This window comes from Corticium candelabrum, chromosome 22, assembly GCF_963422355.1.
Source record: "Corticium candelabrum chromosome 22, ooCorCand1.1, whole genome shotgun sequence".
NCBI classification, from domain to species: domain Eukaryota; kingdom Metazoa; phylum Porifera; class Homoscleromorpha; order Homosclerophorida; family Plakinidae; genus Corticium; species Corticium candelabrum.
Window position 1 is genome coordinate 2755556 of NC_085106.1, and position 22649 is coordinate 2778204.

A 22649-nucleotide genomic window follows, 5' to 3' on the forward strand; every position below is an offset into this window, starting at 1 on the left:
GTTTTAGCACGTGCTTTTTTTACCAAAGGAGTTTGCTAACATGGCTGGTTACGCCTCTGGCAGTGGTTTACGGCAAAACACATGCAACTCGTTAGCGAAAACTCTACCTGCAGCTTCCATTGACACGTTGCTTCGTAACCCTTCATGCATACAGCAGGCCACAAAATATCTAGACACGTCGCTGTTTGGTCAAATCCAGATACCGTAGCGGCCATTCTGACGTCATTCGCACCTTTTATCGAACGTCGTATTACTTGTGGACGTACGTACGGCAGCTACGGGAAAGAACTCCTTCTACATACAGTAGAGCGCGGCCCGTTCCTCGGACACCATCATATTCCGGACGCGAGTTCTCAGTTATCCGTTTTTGAACGCAGTCCCTACCACATCATAAATGTAGGTATCCAAGTTGTAATTGAGCGCACCAAAAGAGAGCATTGTACCTCTTCTCTGCTTAGAGTGAGATTGAAAACTGTGCGGAGCCTTGCATACCCCGACAAACGCATCGTTCACCGTTCACCGGACAGTAGCGTCTAAATTGCACACACGTATCCTTCAGCCTAGTTACTTATATATCGCTAATCAACAACTCTTTACCTACAAATCGTGTTGTTACCCTGTATGTCAGCCAAGATCTGTATGAGTTACAGTCAGTCAAACACCCGTGCTAGCGGCCCCATTCGTCGGACACCCATTTTCTTGCCTTCCTACCTTCTCAGCAACAGCTCTAGGTTTCAAATAACTGCAGTTGATTAAATTCAGCTATCTGGAACGCCGCAGAACGCAGAACACTTGCCTAGAGTGCTTGATGGCAATTCTGAGTCATTTCTCCTACAACCACGCCCCCACTAGGACGTGTAAAAGATGTCGCTTGAACGAACTAGCCGTTCAACAAAGAAGACGACAACCGAAACCGATGAGAGGGCAGGATTGAAGTGCTAAAACGCTCTTGTATCCATTGCAAAGAAAGTCGATCACTACGTAGCGCGCGTTGACAAGGACTTGACGTTATCTAGTTCATCTGTACCTAGGAGAAGCAGTGGTGAAGGTTCTAGCTGCTCTGATAATAAACAAAGTTCCTGCATTCGGTACAGCTGGTTGTACCAACGATGACGTGCTGCATTTCGTGACGGTGCAAGGTCAGGCAAAGGTAGATATCAAACTGAGATAGAAACACCTGCACACGTCCTATGCAGTACCAAGTAACAATTTAGGGGCCTTGAAAGGAAAGCACGGGCTGTTCCTGTGCGAGTTGGGAGAATGTGCTCACCGCAAAGTTCGAACATGGATGACGTGAATCGTCTGCTACATTCGTGTGCATCAAGCCTGTGCACTTGTGCTGCAAGACACTCAGGAGTTCAAATTCTTACGCTGGGAAGACTAGACAGCACCGGAGGGTTAGTAGATGCCAACAGAGTGAGCTTGTCAGCAGAGAAAATTCAGTAGTTTCCGCTACTAACCGTTGTTGAGTCAAATAAAGGTCAAACGAATTGGGGGCCGTACGATATTTCCTTCCAACTCTCTCGTATGACACTATTACCTGCAGACTGCTGCTGCAAAGAAAAAACAACTGTCCGACAAAAGGGGCGTTACCACGACTCAATAAGCGTGCGCTATCTCTCCTGGAGAGTAGCAAACGGAGACTGTGATAGTGTTGTTGTGTTAGCTAGTCACCCATAAACCTATCTCGGGTGCGAAGTTGCAGAATTGCCTTTGCGTTTTCATGGGGGAGGTCGTGTCCGGTGAATGATGGTGGTGTCCGATGAACGGGGTCGCAGAGAAGGATCACGTTTACCGTCCTAGCATAACCGTTTCAAGCCTTTGGAAGGCCCGCGTCTGGACTCACACTCTTTACTAATCCTTCTTACCGTGGGCTTTAGCAAAGCTCAGTCTTACTTCGTTTACTTCTTGCACGGCTGTCCGATGATTGATGGTGTCCGATAACAGGGGCGTCGCTCTAGTTCTTCAAATAGGCTACAGGCTGTAACTGCATAAACGAGACAAACGCATACTGATAAGCTACTTACTCTAGAAATCTCGTTTCGATCGTTTTTAGGAGTATTGAAAGTAATTAGATATCATGTTTGTTTACCTAGCTGTTTGCCAAAATTCTTTGCTTTGTACATCTCTAGCTACGTACGAAACACGACAGACATGCAGCCAAGTCACTGACATTTCAGAGCCACAAGTAAAGATCTCCTCGCTCGTATGCACATAGACTTTTGTCGGTAGCATTTCTGCAGCTACATATATCTAGATATGAGATGCTAGTATACGAGCTTGTGAGTGTTTACATTGTGTTTAGCAGACGTCATTGAGCTAATTCAATTTTCTATTTTGCCCACTAGGTAGCTCTCTATAATTATTTAGATACTGTAGACAAAGTCCCTATTCCCACACTACACTTACTGTTGGAATGAGTGGAGACGACATTAACACATATGCAGTCATCATCACCTGTTTTATTGCTGCCATCGTCATCATTCTCATTTTTTTGATATGTGTAAGTAGCAGTCTGCTGTGTCTACTACTATACTGAGACATCACTGGAATTTTGTGTGCAACGCAGCAGTCGGATAGAGAGGAGACCGAAATGCGAGCGAATGCGGAAAGAGAGAAGAACAAAATGCGAGCGAATGCGGAAAGAGAGAAGAACGAAATGCGAAAGAAAGAGGAAAGAGAGAAGAACGAAATGCGAAGGAATCATGAGAGGAGAGAAGAACAGCTGCAGAATGAACGTGACGCCAGGGACGCGTGTTCAGTTATGTGACTTGAACTCAGGCGTTGACTATTCGAATACTTTGCCTACTGTGCTGCTGTATTCCCAGCTAGATATAGTGTTGCTGTAGACATTGTACTAAAGTGTGTTTGAAAATTGAAGAAAACTGGGGGTAGACTATACAATGTACTGATCTGTGATCATGACTAGCGATGAATACCTAGCGAGACAAACTTTTTTATACAAAGTAGGGCAGCAGTCGACACCGATCTACTCTAGGTAGAGAGCGAGATATGCTGTGAGAATGTTGCGTCGCGATCGTATACGCTAGCTTTACTTTCTAGATGTCAACAATTCCCACCCAGCAGATGGAAGTCAAGCGTATGCAAACCGTTGAAATATTCTACTGACGCATATAATCGAGCTGGATCATTGGGATATATTCCAACGACCCGTGACATTGTGTTGGTGTCGTTTCAGCCGAGCTAGGAATCTAGAGCTAAAGCGAAGAGTAGAAGTCGTCAGACGGCAAAGAAGTCTTTGTTTTGACGATGTTGATGACAAAAGTAACTAGAGTTTGCCACTAGCGGTGTCTTTCAATTTATAATTGCACATTGTACACGGTGGTCTAGACAGAGTGTTTACTAGAACTAATGACATGCCAACATACCATTGCTATTTTGTTCGTCGCGTCTACTCTACTGATCCGTAACCGCCGTGTCAGATACCTTTCTATGCGCTCACGTGTTCAAGATATCTGCGTTTTCCCACGGTTTCTCCGTTTCTCGAACAAAGTAGGAAAAGTAATAGCTGGCAGCGTGGGAAAAATCTTGAATCTTGCTAACTATACATCGCAAACAGATAATTCTAACATCATTAGGAAGTTAGTGATGACGAGAAGACAAATTTAGAGAGTTTGTTTCTGATCAGTATTGTACAACTACAGAATTGGCTACTTCCTGTATAGCACGCGATGTGATTACGCCATCGTGACCAATTAGAACGACCACCTGTGACTTCACACGCGCCGCCAGGTCAATTGTGGCATTCTAATCACTACAGGGGTCATCTGTTCCAGAAACAAAGGTTTCTTCGCTTTCTGAAGTCTCTTCTCCTTCACGCCTTACTTCAATGAGAACATAGTCGACCGCTTCTTCAACTATCCCGTCGGTCTCTCGATAATGCTTTTCTACTTCTTGAATGACGTGCTTGACACAGTTGGCCCATTTCTCAGCTGTAACCTGCGTAATGCCTTCTCTCGCAAGCTGCTCAATTCCCGCCATGGTGAAATCCTTGTTATGAGATGCCGCATAGCCCTTGACTTGTGCCCAGACCAGCTCGATCGGGTTCAACTCGCAGAGACCGACAGGCAATCTCAGAACGTCACGACTGTGCTGACTAGCGAAGACGTCAGTCAGGTACTGCGAAGCCGGGTTTCTTGCTTTTATTAGCATGAACATCTCTGCTTCTAACAGTTTCTTGTCGTATGGGATTTCATGCGAGTCCAGATACTGGATCGTGTCCTTTTTTGTGCTGTTTTTGTTGGGATTTTCTCAACAACGCTATTATGATACTTGGCATTGGCACAATAACAGAAGTTGCTGGAAGGTTTGGAATCAACCTCTCTCTGAACCACTCCGTAAAGTGGGCCGTGTTCATTTCCTGATGGTAGTCACCGGTGCCTTTCTTTCCTCTGAAAACGAGGTCAGCATTAGAAATCCAACCCTCTTTCCACCCTGCATGGAGAATAATGAGTCTTCCACCCTTTCCTGATGGGACTCTCAAACCTCCTTTGCCGTCGTAGTCAGTCCAGCATCGTTCCAAGGTATGGTGCGCGTTGAGCGATGTCTCGTACGTCTAGCTACACTATTGGTCTTCTCTCATCTCTGTACTTCTTTATTTGTCTGAGATAGTGATGACGAGCAGCAATAATTCTGTGTTGTTCGTACAACGCTATTTTCTTGTTGCATGTTGTATTATTTGAAGCCCATTTTCCTGACAGTTTTGAGAAGTGTTTGTTTGCTGTATGATTAATCTATGTCTTGTTGTAGAGCTACAATCAGTTTATTCATCGTTGGGAGTTCTCTGTCTGTGTAGAACCGATGAATTCTACGACGAATGACTCCTTGAAAGTTGTCAGTCCCCTGTTGGGCAGAACCTGAACCAGACTTCTTGCCTTTCTTTGCGGGACTATGCACATCTCCTCAACGTTTACTGGCGATGAACTCTGAATACAGTGCGTTCAGATACCTGCATCGCCATTGCCGTTCTTTTTTGTTACACTTTCCAGCATGATTGGCCCATCACGCTTCTCTTGCTCAAAGAAGGCATGGATGTTACAGATCATCCGTTTGTGAGAACTTCTATAGGCATCGATCCTTTTTCTAGAGCTCCTTCCTTGAATTGTATCTGAGCTATCTGTAGGAATAGCTATGGTTTTGCAATAACAGTTGAGGACATTATAGCAAATGGACAGGAAAACACCAAAATTGAGATACTGAATAAATTGAGTGTACTATATAGCTAAACCAGGATCCATGGCCCGTCCTTCGTACGGGCAAGATACTGTAGTGTAAAGATAGGTCTGTGGACGTCACGTGCAATCTTTGTTGCGAAGTCCCGGATATGCTGAATGAATTCGAATCTTGCTCTTCGCGCTTGTTTCGATACTGTGTTGAGCTTGCATTCTACTGTACAACTTCCCATGCTACTGTTCACTTTATCTCTATGTTACTTTCACATACACCGATGACAATTATATCGCTGTACAAGTGGTTTGAGAAGGCACATAAATTGCCTTCAGAAATATATGTCTCAAAATCATAGAAAAGGAATTGACTTATAGACAAGTAGACAAACATGTACACATGCCATACTGTCCAACAAGGTCAATACCATCACCAGAAGACACCAGTCATCAAGACCAAACACTTATAATGCAAAAATCAATATAATTTTTTCTCATCAGCCTGACAAATGTCAGATCAAATTTAATTTTAACCGGCCATTGATACACTTAATCCGCCATTCTGATTCAGTATATGACATCAGTAACTATTTATAGAAAAAAACTGCACAGATTTGTACAAATATCTATTTCTAATGTACAGCTTTTGTTTAATTAATTATTGTTAATATTAATGCAGTCAGGATCTAGCCTCGGCCTCCCAGACCCGTGTAGCGCCGATACAAAATCGTCCTCCACGGGTCTGGGATGGTACCGCCTCTTCTCAATATATTGCGGTTGGTCCTAGGACCAGCATTAGTGTTCAGTTTCATAAATGCATACCTTTCCAATTACAGCTGTAATCAACGAAGACATCTCATGCATATCTGCTGTCTACCAAAGACTACACTGTACACAAACGACGACTTGTAGTGCGCTCTTCACGCAAACTCACGTCCCTACACGTCGTGGTATGTATTCTGCGCCTGTCAACGGCAATACCGACACCTAGTAGAGCCGTTTGTTCGAACCGATGCTCCGACATCTACACTAGCCAGCCAGCTGCATTCTCAGCGACTTCATGATCACGTCTACTACACAGAGTCTTGCGGAGAATTCACGGCGAAGTTTTGTCGCGATTTCGCGGCAAGTCGCATCGAATCCAGACGATCAAGTCACAGCGGATGCGCGCATCGCGAATTTTCATCGCGAATTCGAAGCTCCACGCGCGACTAGCAGCTACTCGCAGCGGATTCACGGCGATCAGACACATGCCGATCGCGTCCGCGGCACCACTAGTAAAAGAAAGTGCTTCCTAACGTCCCGTTCGCGTTCCCTACTAACACACAAATGATAAAACCGTAGCTACTGTAAACACAAAGGTACCCGTGCAGCAGGATGCGACACGATGTTCTAGCGCGACATGTCTTCGTCGTTCTTGTATTACGGCCGTAATTGGAAAGGTATGCATTTATGAAACTGAACACTAATGCTGGTCCTAGGACCAACCGCAATATATTGAGAAGAGGCGGTACCATCCCAGACCCGTGGAGGACGATTTTGTATCGGCGCTACACGGGTCTGGGAGGTCGAGGCTAGTCAGGATCCCACGACTGCTTGTCTTGATCAGTAGCTCAGAATTATGGGCCACAAGAAGTTACCTATTTATTGTATTTCAGCCTGTAAAGTAACTTTCAATTAGCAATTTTAAAAGCTGTATTACTAACTAAGCAATTGACAAAGATTGCTCAGTAGCGTGATATTTGGTCTCACACAACATAGTATGATACGTAACACGTAAGTGATAGAATATACATGACTATATGAAGAGCCAATATCTCCATTACTTCTTAGGCCCTACTTAAAATACAGCAATGCTAAAACAGTTATAGCCAAGCATGGCAAGGTAACGGTTTAAACCAAACGAAACTCAACAGTCATGCAAATAAAAGTTAAACGACATCAGAATGCGGAAGAAGCAGTTGCCATCCCCTGCAACGTGGAATGGTTGGTGATCATGAGTCAATTAATGGAGCATCAGCTGGATACAACTGAGCAGCAACTAGATCTACTTGAAAACTCATACTCAATCCACAGTCAGACAAATGCAAACGCCAGAAGTGCGTGTAGCTGCTGTACGTTTTCAAATCAATGTCAATCATGAAAACTGTTCTAAAGCAAAATGTCAGGCTGTGGTCTACTGATACCGGCCAATTGCCATTTTTTGTCAGCCAATGGCCGATGGCATTGGCTATTTCAAATCAATGATCAATTGGTTATATTGATCACTGTTTAAATACAGCTACTGTTTGCCATTTTGCAAAAAAGCAACAAATAGACAAACAAACAGGCAGACAGGAGGATATACCGTTACAATGATACAAGACTCGTTTTCTCACAAAGCTTATAAAGTCCCATTATGATATGCAGACACCATAGGAAAGCACTATTAAATGAAGTCATTTAATAGCACACTACTACTAACAGGGATAGTAAAAAAGACATCTCCTTTAGTGTCCCTGATAAAAGTCTACTGTACTCTGCACTTTTTAATTTTCCAGGTTCTGAAATTCACAATTGGACTTTAGTACGTCAAATGTATTTAGTCTCCATTTAATTAACAAATTACTTGAATAGATGTTTCAACATCTGCAAGAGGGACTTCAGCACCAGGTTGTCGCCTTCGTAGTCCAAGTTTGACTAGACGTTTCTTTACTTGATCTAGTGTCAATATCAGACCATGGCAATGTTCCAAGACAGAACAAATCTGAGCATTAGTATAGCCCAGCTGAAAATAAGCCACTAGTGCTTCCTCTTCTGACAGATCTTGATGTAAGGCAGGAGAATCAACCACCGCAGGTCCTGCTTCATCCATCCTCTAGACTCTCTACAGCTTGTAACAAACAAGAATACATGTATATATCAATCAATATTGACTGTGTATATCAATAAATATTGACTGCATATATCAATAAATATTGACTGATATATCAATAAATATTGACTGTGTATATTACTAAATATTGACTGCATATATCAATCAATATTGACTGCATATATCAATCAATAATGACTGTGTATATCAATCAATATTGACTACATATGTCAATAAATATTGACTGCATATATCAATACAATATTGACTGCATATATCAATAAATATTGACTGTGTATATCAATAAATATTGATTGCATATATCAATAATTATTGACTAATATATCAATAAATATTGAATGTGTATATCACTAAATATTGACTGTGTATATCAATAAATATTGTCTGTATATATCAATAAATATTGACTGCATATATCAATAAATATTGACTGATATATCAATAAATATTGACTGCATATATCAATAAATATTGACTGTGTATATCAATAAATATTGACTGATATATCAATAAATATTGACTGGACTGTGTATATCAATAAAAATTGACTGCATATATCAATAAATATTGACTGCATATTTCAATCAATATTGACTGCGTATATCAATCAATATTGACTGTGTATATCAATCAATATTAACTGTGTATATCAATCAATATTGACTGCATATGTCAATAAATATTGACTGCATATATCAATAAATATTGACTGCATATATCAATAAATATTGACTGCATATATCAATAAATATTGACTGATATATCAATAAATATTGACTGTGTATATCAATAAATATTGTCTGTATATATCAATAAATATTGACTGCATATATCAATAAATATTGACTGATATATCAATAAATATTGACTGCATATATCAATAAATATTGACTGTGTATATCAATAAATATTGACTGATATATCAATAAATATTGACTGGACTGTGTATATCAATAAAAATTGACTGCATATATCAATAAATATTGACTGCATATTTCAATCAATATTGACTGTGTATATCAATCAATATTAACTGTGTATATCAATCAATATTGACTGCATATGTCAATAAATATTGACTGCATATATCAATAAATATTGACTGCATATATCAATAAATATTGACTGCATATATTAATAAATATTGACTGATATATCAATAAATATTGACTGTGTATATCAATAAATATTGACTGCATATATCAATAAATATTGACTGATATATCAATAAATATTGACTGTGTATATCAATAAATATTGACTGCATATATCAATAAATATTGACTGATATATCAATAAATATTGACTGTGTATATCAATAAATATTGACTGATATATCAATGAATATTGACTGCATATATCAATAAATATTGACTGATATATCAATAAATATTGACTGTGTATATCAATAAATATTGACTGCATATATCAATAAATATTGACTGATATATCAATAAATATTGACTGTGTATATCAATAAATATTGACTGCATATATCAATAAATATTGACTGATATATCAATAAATATTGACTGTGTATATCAATAAATATTGACTGATATATCAATGAATATTGACTGCATATATCAATAAATATTGACTGTGTATATCAATAAATATTGACTGATATATCAATAAATATTGACTGTGTATATCAATAAATATTGACTGATATATCAATAAATATTGACTGATAGATCAATAAATATTGACTGATATATCAATAAACATTGACTGTGTATATCAATAAATATTGACTGTGTATATCAATAAATATTGACTGATATATCAATAAAAATTGACTGCATATATTAATAAATATTGACTGCATATTTCAATCAATATTGACTGCGTATATCAATCAATATTGATTGCGTATATCAATCAATATTGACTGTATATATATATATATATATATATATATATATATATATATATATATATCAATAAATATTGACGGTATATATCAATAAACATTGACTGCATATATCAATACATATTGACTGCATATATCAATAAATATTGAATGCATATATCAATCAATATTGACTGTGTATATCAATCAATATTGACTGTGTATATCAATCAATATGGACTGTATTTATTTATCAATATTGACTGTATCAATCAATCAATATTGACTGTATATGTCAATCACAATATTGACTGCATATATCATTCAATATCGACTGTATATATCAATCACGATGCATATAAGATATATACCTGTACCGTACGTGTCAACAACACAGTACTGATACCACCAACTGAGAGCCGTTAACATAATTAACTTAATTTAAATTAAACTAACGGTAGCTCTAAATCTGGATTGCCTCAATAATAGCTAAGCAGAGTTATGAATATGTCATCATCATCCATCTATACTACTTATATACATCTTGAGTAAGAATAGTAATTATTATGTTGTTTGCATGTAAAACTCTAGGATTTGTAATGAATATTGAAGTGTGTAGAGATTATTTCATGTATGTGTTTATATCAACTAGATTATGCTTAATTAATGAATATTGCGTACACATCATATGCTGTCATTTTAATTGTCTAGTGTTATCTGTTAATAAATTTGACATAGTAGTAGCTAGTAGTAGTTAATTAATTAAATACCAGAGTATTTTGCACTTTTGTAATTGTATTATAGAGATTGTGTGCGGGGGCGTGGAGTAGGCGTTCCCCGTAGTACCCGTATTTGCCGCCATTTTAGGGGCAAGATCATGTCCTCCGCAGGTATCTCTCTTTGCGACGGCGGCTTGTACAACATTTCAAGGACGTTCGACTGTGTGTTAGATAGTACGGCGACAGTGTACTAATTGCGAAAGATTTAAACCAAATTTTATCGGTGAATTCGCGAGTTTGCCGTGATTTCTTAGTCTGATGGTCGAGTGCGATAAAGCTAATTCTTAGAATAGAGATTATGGAACAGAAGTCTAAAAGTCTCTCCGTTGAATCGCAGAAGCGATACGAGGAGAAAGTTGTACCTGTGGGCCTAGAAACAGGTAGAACTGAGGCTCAACTGTGGACGGAGGAGCCAGAAGTTATTCCCTACATGAATTGGAGTAACATAATGTTGTATGTGATTGTATGCTTTTAGGTGTACTAGACCTTCTCTTGAGACGAACAAATTTCTCTCTACTGGAAGTGCTCGTAGCAACATAACCCATCCTTGCAGATGGTACAGTACCCAGTCAGGGTTAGTTGAGTCATACGCAAAAGATGGCTTTCCTAGAATTGTTCAGAGTAGCATAGATTACCCTTTTACTATAGAACATACTAGAAATGACAGCTCTACCAGACAGAAAGTGCTCAGAGCAAACACGCGAATGCTGCGACGGCTTCCAGTCCTTTCTGTCTAGGCTGGAGATCCACGCTGCCCGTCGTCTGTTGCTCAAATGACACGTTTCTGGTCCCTGACTGGTTACTATAGCCGCTATAGACTAAAAACGGATGTTGCTCCCCTGAATTCTACGATCGTGGCAGCCGAAAACACAGCAACTCTAGCCATGCTAATACGCATGCCCCCTAAGATGGCGACTTCCAGGATATCACGTGATTGTGACGTCAAACGCACTATCTCTATTAATTGCATACTATTTAATTGTGCACAGCAAATAAATTTGCAAATATACTACACAATTTGATGTATGCAGTGCATGCAATAGTTTAAATATTGACAGGTAATGTCTGTAATATTGTAAAGGCTTTTTGATTCTGTTTACACTGACAATCTCTGCGTACGACGTTGATTTGTGCGTATTAATTAATATGCCAAAGTCATCTTTCAAAATCAGAAGCGGTGTGATCTCGTTGTTCGATCTTGCATTCAGTGATTGTGACTACACTTACGGTACATACTGTACGTGTACATACACATTACATGTGCGTTCGCGTGTGTGCGTGCCATTTATTCTTGCATAGAATGCAGCTTGGCTCCCCTTCTTAGTTAAACAACTTTCTGACCACGCCCACAATTGACAAAAAGAGAGAATTGCTATACTTTGTTGCCAGAACTAATTAATGTGCATATATTCAATAAACGCTATTAAATATTTATAAACCATCACACAGTTTTCTGAAGCTATGTCTGCAGCTCTGATTCCCATCACACTAAGACAACTCTGAGCGGCGTCTTCAAACATTTGGCTATAGAAGCTAGGCTCAACAGAGGCCAGTTGCTCATAAGCCTCGCCAAACACCTCAGAATCAATATGGCACGAGTAGTCCTGCGTTCCTGTAAAACACACGCACACAAGTAGGGCATCGTTGATGATGATACCCTCCCTCTTGTAGCCTCTGGCCACAAAGACGGTCTAAATTAATGACACACACACACACACACACACACACACACACACACACACACACACACACACACACACACACACACACACACACACACACACACACACACACACACACACACACACACACCAAGAGTTCGATCGATAGCCCATATAGGACCACGCTCCTTTCTGTTTGTGCGACCCGGATTAGAAGCCTCACCACGCTCGGCAATTATGCTTTAGCAAATAATAGAATTAAAAAATACATACATCAACTAGCTAGGCACACAGACTCGCTCAAAATAACTGCAAATGCAACTGCATGCGCGAACTTACCACAACATTCTCTTTCTTGTGCTTTTTGTGTTTTAGGCCGCTGGAGCCGGGCTGCTTAAGCTGGCGTTGTGTTGCTACACAAGCGCGCAGCAACTGAGCAGCAGACTCTACAGCAGTTTTTGAGGAGGACGACGACGACATCAAGTCTTCCGTCTCATCTCCTAGCCTATATCCTAAAATAGTAAAATGTTAATCGCTGAAATATGTAGATCAATGAGCCATGCGCCGCAACAACAGAAGTGAACTAGGGCTGTAGCTACAGAAACAACAATTAGAGTGACTCGTAAGGGTTTGTGCTGCAGTTTACAATATATTGTCTCTAAACTATAGGTGCATGTACCGTTTCATAAGTGACCATTGTGATTAAAATTACGTGGTTTGCACAAAACCAGGCAAACATATTCCCGCGCAAACCTAGTATGTACCGCCTCTTTTACCAAATAAGGATAAACCTTGCTGCCAAGAATTCTGGGCACCCGCGTAGAAGGTCAAATGCAGCAGAATGCTAGCCGTGCATCCTAAGTCTAGTTCTAACGAAATAGCATGTAATAGTCCAACTGCACTAGTCGAAAATCGCACAACAAGAACGGCGAGCCGAACTATGCTGTTTTTACTACCTGTAAAGAGTTTCAGATAATGATTGCAGTCTGCGGCGAACGGCCTTACCAATTTTGGAAGCCAGAAAGCTCAAATAGTCGAGACATCAGACTTGGACATGTGCATGTGACTATTACGCACGCGTGTTCGATCGCTACATCTTGCAGTATTACCTAAAAGCAGAAAACCGTCACAGCAGAAAATCCATCACAGCAAAAAAAACCTCACAGCAGAAAACCCGTCACAGCAGAAACTGGTCACAGTGACCGATGTCTGGTACCTAGGGGTTGTTGACATGACATTGGAATAGATTGATAGTTTTGTTGTATTTGAGATTGTTCTGCGTTGTCTAGTAAGCTAATAAAGTAAGAAACATGTAGAAACATGTAGAAAAACTGAAACATGTACAGTACAGTCGATACAGCGCTCTCTAGATTTTCTAGCGAGGGCATCCGCGCCCCCGCAAAAGAGTACACGCGGATGGCACTCGAGGGAGAAAGTAATAAATAAATAATCATATGTACGTCCTCGGACAGTCAGATACTCGATATCCTGCAGTGTACGGGTACTCTAGAGCCACACAGACATCTTTTTTGGATTATCGCATCGACGTAGAAGCTCTCTTCCAATTCGCGTGCCTAGTCGTCGCGTGGGATGGACATTCTGAAAGAATCGACTACTTCAAGAGAACGAGCGTGACACACACTACGACACTTTCCAAGATGGTGGGGACACTATTCGCCTGTACTGCAACGGTATTGTCGAATTCGAACCCCTCAACAGACGGTTTTGCACAGATCTTTTTCGCGAACGACTACGGGCAGTTTGGAGGTATGACACAGCTAAATACAAGACGTATCGTTCCTTCGGAAATTAGTCACATCAAACGTACTTTCAGTGCACCAGAAATGTTTTTTCTTTGTTTTCTCTAACTTGTAAGAACTATAGTGTGATGTAGTTGTCAACTATACCTAGATTCTGTTCAGTGTATGGTCACCACTCTAGCATTCATAAAACTCCATAACACAAACATTGCACACGCAAGCTTATGAACCAAGCAAAGGCAATAATTTGAAGTACTCCGTGTCTCAATTCTATCAAGTGATTTCACGTTAGTTGGAGTAGATCTTTCCAGGTCTTTGCTGCCCAATGAGCTCTGCGACATCTCAGTAACCTTGAAATGACACAACATCTCATGAAGACATAGTACACAGAACTTGTATGTGTGCATATACATTATTTATTATTATAATTTCTCATTATTATTGTCATTATTAATTATTTTCATTATTATTTTTACCTGGGATAATAATAATAATAATTATTATTATTGCTGTTGTTGTTAAGATAGTCTACAACTCATTACAAAACATTTATTTAGAATAAATAAATTAAAAGTTATTTCAACAGCCTCTAGGAAAGGACTCTCTCTGATAAATTTGGATTTTTGAAGGAGTAAATGGACTTTCTTCTGGTCGCACAAATGATGAACACACGAGTACAATGATAGCATGAAAGCCACAACATAAAAGACAACACAACAGTCAATAGACACTTGGCGACAAAGAATCAGATGATGAGGGCTCCTCTTCCTCAAATTCTCTTGGCACATCTGCATCCATTTGCACACATATGCAAAATATTTCCCACTTCCTTCTCAACTATCTACTACACTTTGGAAACAAGCAGGACTGCACATCAAGCTGAGATGACGTCATGATCCACTCCTTGAATTCTTCGTTCCAGTTGTCTGGATGACGAAATCTGCCTCCACAAACACTACATGACACACAATTCCTCCCTGGGTGAACATCCTCTCCTCTCTTCCACCTGCTCATTTTAGTGTTGAAAAACACTGGAAAATCTAGGACTATTCTTGCAATACAAATTTTATTGTCAAAGTTAGAAAACGGCACTAAGAGTAGGCATAGTTGTCACCTACCTCTGGCTGTTGCAGTAAATAAAATCCAAGAACTATTGGTAAATACAACTACACAACTAGAAACGCGACCCAGATCAAGGAAGTCGCTGAACAGACACAAGATAATCAGCTCTAATGGATTGCAAATCGAGAAGCCCGCCAACTACTGCTCAGGCGCAGAAATGTGGTCTCTACACACTTCCCCGTGCGTGACCACGGTTGATAGGTGGGGCGCTTTGCTACACTTGAATTGGCGAAAAACGCCAGTGCACACAACATCATAAAATCACCAGTAACGTTAATTCGTGTCTTCTACTTGTTACATGCGATTTCAAACAGAAATACCCAAGAGACAAAAGTGCACAGACAAAGAAGTCACCTACCCCCCCCCGGAGGTGTTCGCGCTCCTTCCCATCTGAAACGCAGCTGATTCCAGTCAAACTCGTAGAAATGATAGATATTTAACAATATCCATAGTTTCAGCACACGTTGCTAGTTGTAACGGTCCTCGTTTCTGCTAAAACGATCAGGCGTCTCCTCTGCAGCAAGCGCATAATCCCCGGATATTAGAAAATAAATTTTGACCTCGCCTACGCAAATAACGCACTTGCCAGGTCGACTGTGTAGAAACATGTGCAGTGACTGTCTGACTTAGCTAGATTGAATTACAGAGCAGCCAGGTGTTGGATATCAGACTTGGTGGCAAATGGTTGCCAGGAAACGTGCGTGTTACAGAGTTCTACACAAATTGCTCGTAAACAGCCACGAAACTCAGCAAGAAACTACATCTCCATAAAAGTATCAAATCTAGCGAGCCATTTTCACGTCTCAGACCGTTCCCTTTGAACAATCACTGCGTGAGTGTCGTCAAAAACATTGCAGGGAGGCGTGAGAAATGCGTGGGCGGAGGCGTGAGAAATGCGTGGGCGAGACCGTATTGGCACCCTACACAGCTAGAGCAGTTCTTTTCAGACTAGCAAATACAAACAGCCACAGTATCACGGCAGTAGCTTGTCACTGCAAAAAACCGTCCGTGCAAAAAACCGACCTTGCAAAAACCGACCTTGCAAAAACCGTGACCTTTCTCGGCCACGGCACATGCGAGGATGGTGATTGGTTGGTAATCAGATGACATCATGTAGATGACATCATGTAGATGCCAGTGTTAATGCGCACATTCCAGTTCCTTGCCAAGTGTCGTAGGAAGCGCATCGTGATGATTCCTTGCCAAGTGTTGTAGGAAACGCGTCGTGATGATCTCTGTCTTTCCACTTCAGTGCCGCTGTTGACCGTCTAGCGTTTCATTGCTCTTCCACGCTTTCTACCATCAGTAAGAGAGTGATATTACATCTGATCGAGACGTACGATTGTTTGCTTGCAACATCAACTTTCCTAATTTCCGTTTAATTCCTAATTAGATTGTCCACCATGAGCACATCTCAGCAGAATGAATATGAACAATACATTATAAGCAATATGGTGGAACTTGTTCAAACGTTGAGTGTTTCTGCTATAATAGACCATTTACTCTTACATCGTTTGGTAACAATGGAAGAACGTCATAGACTGATGCAATGTTCTACTGAGCAAGCGAGATCTCGCATGTTGTTGTGTGAGATTTTGCCATACAAGGGAAATGATGTTGTTGGTAGATTGTGTAAGGTCCTCGTTGCTGCAGGACAGCAGCACATTATAAGAGAAGTTCTAGGGAAAGAAGGTTAGCTAATTTGGCTGATAACATTCTCATATTTCTTCATAAATTTACATCATATTCTTAAAACAGTCGGACAAACACACGTTGTCCAAAGACTGACAACAACGGGGAATACTCAGGGGATAGGAAGACATCCCCAAGGTAAACAATCAGTCCCTGTGGGGTATTGGGCGTGTTTGACTAATTAGACTGATTGATATTTGGCTAGTTGCTGCTCCAGGTGTGGGAGAAATGGAAATGCTGAAAGATCAGGTGGTACAGTCGGACAGAGAGAAGAGAAAGGTGACGGTGCAATTGGAGAAGGAAAGAGAACGAGCGGAGGGTGCACAGAAAGAGCTGTGTACAGCAAGAGAAGAAATCCGGAAAACAAAAGAGGAAACAAGCCAAGCAAGACAAGAAACTGGACAAGCAAAGCAAGAGATGAAGAAAGCAATGATTGAAGCAAAGGGAGAACGCCTGAAGACTAGGGCACTTGAATATGAAATTTCAAGGTGTCCTGCTAGTCATTATCATCAGGTAAGTGGTCAGTCTTTCTGCATGTTGAACTAGCTAGACACAGGAGCCCTAATTGTGACCCTAAGAGGTACCGATGGGCTGCAACATCCAAATACATTTCTACTTTACAAAAGTAGTCAGCTCCTCAAAAATGTTTCTGTTGGTCCCTCATCAGAAGGCTTCAAGCATTGAGTTATTGACATAGCACAGTAACATTTTATCCAGACGGTGCCGTGCTGTGTCTTTACAAAGTCTTCCACAGTTGCAGTCTAACCTTAACGTCAAATGTTTGGTCAAGTAAGTATGTTATGAGTTGTCTTTGCACCAATTCTTAGTCAACCAACTGTTGTGGAAATTATCACAATAATCTGCATTTCCTTTTTTTCATATTCTTTCTGTGAATAGGATTTATTAATTAACTAAATGATATTTGTCAACAAAACAGTCAAGCTCTGGAAACCCTGTTCTCATCCTAACTGATAACTATTACATAACACTATTGCCGTTTTTGTCTGGGGCTACAATTTTTAGCCTGGAGACACAATTTGCCCTATCACAATGGAAATGGCAATCTTGTTGGTAATTGAGCTATGAGACGTTTTGTTTAGATTGTATAACACACACGCGCGCACACACGCACACACACACACACACACACACACACACACACACACACACACACACCACACACACACACCACTCTGTTGTGTGTGTGTGTGTGTGTGTGTGTGTGTGTGTGTGTGTGTGTGTGTGTGTGTGTGTGTGTGTGTACACAAATCTCAAATTTCTCCTTCCCACAACCACATTTCATGATAGGACCTACCTTAAAAATCGTTTCCGTGTCCGACTACAGATGAGTCTAGGAATGATTTGTTTAAGTGAGCAAACGGGGGCGAAAACGCTTCATGAACTTCCGTCGCCCCATCCTTTTGTATTGTAGCTAGGGATTGTGTGTACTTGACAACCAAGAAACACCTTCAGGAGTTGAATGCCACCTACAGTCAACTATTCACACGTCTCATACTACAGTACAATCAATCCTTTACTACACTGTGCTGCATCTAACACTGTTGATAGTCAATGTTTGCTGAGATCAATTTCTATGTCAGTAGATACCATACCACTGTCGTTACAACGGACCTGAGTGCATACCTAGACTGTACATTTCATGATCACGATGGCAAAACGACGACTACCTATACCAGGCCTCTATAGGTAGTCTAAACTACTAGGAAGTTTGCTTGTTTACTTCCATGACAGCTAGGGTTTCAACAAATACGTATTGTCTAGCTAGGACTCGGTAGACGGTCTGAAAACTCCGTTGGCCGTGTTACTCACGAACGCGAGGCGCCTACGGATACAACTAGTACACCATTTCATTTTAGTAATCTAGTCTCTGCATGCTCATTACTGATGCACTTCCCAGTCTAATTTTATCTGGAATAGACAGTAGGTGGTTATTAGTTGGTTACGCAGATAGGAGTGACCAATCAGAAAGCAGATGTCCTCATTATCAAATTATCTGTCTAGACGCTAAAAACAACAGACGTGGATTGTTGCTACAGTGCAGGAGTCACATTCAGAAGCGAGACACGTCGGAAAGACTCAAAAGACGGTGGGCCACATTCAGCAAAAAACTCAGCTAATTGGTCATTGGCCAGTGCGTCAGGTCTACAATCGATACGTTGCGACCGCACTGTCCTCTTGATAGGCAGGACTGGCGCAGGAAAATCGACTTGTGCAAATGTTCTAGCCGGTGATGATCCAGGAATAAAATTCAAGACTAGCGATGGACCCATTAGCGAGACAAAGAAGGTGCAGAGCGAAATTGCTACAGTGTATTGGTTTGGCAAGACGTACAAAGTCAAGATTGTTGATACGATTGGCATTGGTAACACTAGGCTAGACGAGAACGAAGTCTTCCTTCGCCTCGCACACGCCTTCCATAAATGCAAAGACGGAATCAACGCCGTCTATTTTGTTGTAAAAGATCGCTTTACAAAAGAAGAAGCTGATGCTTGGGAAGTCATGTGTAATGTACTGCTTGGTAAAAACATTTTCAATTACACTGCTATTGTGAGAACACACTTTAGAGATTTCAGTGATAGCAAAGCAACCTTCGACGACTTTAGACGGTTAATTCGAGAAGGTGGTGAGGCTGCAAAGAGAATCTTGCCTGGCATACAGCACTTTATATACGTCAACAACCCTGATCCACTAGATACAGAAAAAGCCACTGCATTACGCGCTGCTTCTCGAAAGGAGCTTCTCGGGCATCTCATCGACAACTGTTTTGACGTCTTCCGACCGCCCATACTATGTAAGATTCAGCAACGTATTTCTGCGCAGGCACAAGCAAGCGAAGAATCGACTGAGGAATTAATTGAGTTACAACGGTTGAACGATAAACTCAAAAAATGCGAAGATTACGTTCGGCGTGCAAAGCTTGAAAAAGAAATAGAAGTGGAAAAAAGAAAGAAAGCAGAAGCAGAGGCAAAAACAATGAAGGAAATGACAACAATCGGGAAGGAACAAGCAACAGAGTTAGGAATAGCTGAGGAATATTTGGGAACTGTACCTGGAGCAACTGGTAGGGTAATTGACCGATTAGCCTCGAGAAGTGTCGCTGAAGGAGTAGTGGAAATTGCTAAAGAAAAATGCTCTGTTATGTGACTTTAACTCATTAATATAAAATGATGTCTGCACTATGCTATTGTAGTATTCGTGTAGAAGTAGTATTTTTAAATTTAAAACAGATTGAAGACACCATATGTTTAGATAGTATAGTAAACAGTTGTGTCTTGAAAATGTGAGTTAAATCTAAAAAGTTGGAAGCCCTATGATAATATGGATATATCAATATTATCAGTTCAAAATGCGAATTTGGATTCATAGTGTGTGAGTACATGTATATCCGGGGACTTAGGTACCGAAATTAGAGTCTTTGTGTGTGGACATTGTTAGCGTCTGTTCGTAGCGTTATAATATAGCTTATCTGAGTACACTGGTCTCGCCCACATACACAACAGAAAGTGGCGACGAGGATTTGGGATGGAGACCAGAAGACTGAGCAGAATACAAGAATTCACCGAAAAGGTGAAGATTGATCTGCTTAACTAATTAATCAATTACCGTGAGCGAGTGGAACAATACTTTATCGCTAACGGACTTTCGATGGAAGCGGGAGAAGGTGACGGAGCAGAGGCAGCTGAAAAGAAGAAGACAGCCGTTTTCCTCACCGTGATTGGGGCACACATTTACCAAACAGTGCGTAGCCTGGTGTCCCCAAACAAGTCATCGGAACTGACAACTGATCGACAAGCTGGTTAAGCATTTTGCACTGAAGAGAATCAGGAACGGTTCAGGTTTCATCGCCGCGAAAACCTTTCATAACACACGACTGACGAGTCAGACGGCACTTATCTCGCCGACTTACGTAGGGTCGTGGTTCCACTAATAGCTGCTTGACTATCAAGAACCGTACAAAAAGCAATAGATAGCCTAAAATTAGCCTCGTCCCCAGACTTTCTCGCGCCTGGAATTGTCATACGGGCACCGGACAAAACTAGCGCGAGAGAGTCTGGGGACGCGGCTAGCCTAAAATGTGACCAAATAAAAGTGGGCTGGAAGCTTGTTTTCAAAGTCAGGCGAGTCGATATAAATTATTCAGATTGGCAAAAATCAGGATTTAAGTTAACTAGCTATAGCATGTGTGGTGGAGTACCTTGGTTATCTAGTTAGTTGTATTAGTGTTTTACTAAATGAAAATTACTGGTACAGTATACTCAGAGTTACTAGAATAAGCATACGTAATATAAAATGATGCAATCAAAACCAAAACACACATATACACAAATATATACGCTCGCAGCTCTGAAGCGACGGTGTAAACACAGCTTCATTTACTTTGGACGTATCCGGGATATTCTATTCGTTCACATGGCATCGATCATTGATTCGTCGATGGAAGTTTTCATTGAGTGTGTGCGTGATTTTTCCTACGTTTGGCAAGGTTAGTCAAAGGACTACAAGGACATAAGGATGAAAGAAAACGCTTGATCGAGACTACGGCGCAGCAGCGCAACAGAAAGCAAAACGTCGTCGTCCATGTCTGTCGCGAGTACATCGGCATATGCGACGATAGATGTTACAAATGTATTGGGTGCTTTGATGACTGCCTGCTTTTCTGGTTTGTCGTTTGAATACTAGGGTTGCACAGCGATATTGCTCAAATTGGTCAATGGCAGTTCTGCACGTCGATCTCAATACTGTCCTAAACATAGTGGCCTTTCAATAGCCTGCGCGCGTTAAAAAGGGACTGTGAAAGAGGCTATCCAGGAAGTAGCTAGTAGAGAATTGCAGGAGTCAAATGAACTAAGGATTGAAAAGAGGATGATGAGAATGGCTTTGGAGGACAGAACAAGAAAGGAGTCGGGAACGACTGAGGAATTTCTAGGAATTGTAGCTGGAGCAGCTGGTAGGTTAGTTGACCGTACAGTAAACTGTTCTGTCATGTAACTTGAACTTACTGGCAATGGCCTGTTCAATATTGGTAAATCGATGTCTTCACTGCATGTGCTCTAGCTAGAACGTACTGCCCCTAATTGCTCTCTAGCTAGATGTTAATTGTTGTACACGTTGTATGCTGAAATATCTAAACAGTTTGAAACAGTGAGAAGACAACGACTACCTTCACTAGGAGTCTGTTCGAAAATGAAGAAACCGTGGGAATCGTGAGTTTTAATAGAGAGGAGGAGTTACTCATGCGTGTACATGTATGATGTTTACTATAGCTAGACGGTCTCATGTGCCACTAGTTTAGTTCTTCCCTATGTATACCGTGTTGTGGTACAGAGCTAAAGCGAGGAGTAGAGATCTAGACGGCGAAGAAGTCCTTGGGTGCTTTCACACGACGTTTCTAACCTAGGTTAACTCTAATTGATTTAGTTCCAGACGCCTTTTAACTAATTGGTCTTAGGTAATAGCTTGGCTAACCTAGGTTAACGCTAACCCACTTGCGAGCTAGGTTAGAACTCGGTCGCTCCGCCTACAACTCGGTCGCTCCGCCTTCTAGGCATAGCAAAGAATGGCGCGTTTTCTAGAATGTGCTACAAACGCTTCAAAGCTACACGGGCGCGTCTTCAGTAGAAAAGGAGAAGGCAAAGAAAAGCGCGTCGGCAACGAGAGGTCCTTTTTATTACTCTCCTAGTGTTGCTGTGCAGAATGT

The 22649-nt window shown here is 40.9% G+C and overlaps 2 protein-coding genes across 3 annotated transcripts; one reads left to right on the top strand and one right to left on the bottom strand.

The window, feature by feature from the left end:
• Positions 1 to 3768: 3768 nt before the first annotated feature.
• LOC134197700 (uncharacterized) lies at positions 3769 to 5066 on the bottom strand. The gene is made up of 2 exons (XM_062667047.1): positions 4970 to 5066; positions 3769 to 4271 (listed from the first exon to the last, which is right to left on the bottom strand). Exons 1-2 carry the CDS (start codon positions 5064 to 5066, stop codon positions 3769 to 3771), a joined length of 600 nt encoding a protein of 199 aa, XP_062523031.1.
• Positions 5067 to 16414: 11348 nt separating this feature from the next.
• Positions 16415 to 20277, top strand: LOC134197421 (uncharacterized). 2 transcript variants are annotated; one of them, XM_062666744.1, is made up of 6 exons: positions 16415 to 16543; positions 16632 to 16930; positions 16997 to 17068; positions 17136 to 17230; positions 17261 to 17443; positions 18953 to 20277. In XM_062666744.1, exons 2-6 carry the CDS (start codon positions 16642 to 16644, stop codon positions 20093 to 20095), a joined length of 1782 nt encoding a protein of 593 aa, XP_062522728.1. In that variant the 5' UTR covers positions 16415 to 16543; positions 16632 to 16641; the 3' UTR covers positions 20096 to 20277. The 2 variants fall into 2 exon arrangements, with proteins under 2 accessions (XP_062522728.1, XP_062522727.1); XM_062666743.1 differs by having other exon boundaries at positions 17136 to 17443.
• Positions 20278 to 22649: the final 2372 nt, after the last annotated feature.

Excerpts from the sequence above, each read along its gene's own strand:
- LOC134197700 (XM_062667047.1), bottom strand. The coding sequence starts at position 5,066 with ATGATCTGTAACATCCATGCCTTCTTTGAGCAAGAGAAGCGTGATGGG. Across the intron at positions 4,272-4,969 it reads GAACGGCAATGGCGATGCAG|AAAATCCCAACAAAAACAGC; the intron begins GTATCTGAACGC and ends AGCGTTGTTGAG.
- LOC134197421 (XM_062666743.1), top strand. The coding sequence starts at position 16,642 with ATGAGCACATCTCAGCAGAATGAATATGAACAATACATTATAAGCAAT. Across the intron at positions 17,069-17,135 it reads GATAGGAAGACATCCCCAAG|TTGCTGCTCCAGGTGTGGGA; the intron begins GTAAACAATCAG and ends ATATTTGGCTAG. Across the intron at positions 17,444-18,952 it reads CTGCTAGTCATTATCATCAG|ACGCTAAAAACAACAGACGT; the intron begins GTAAGTGGTCAG and ends TTATCTGTCTAG.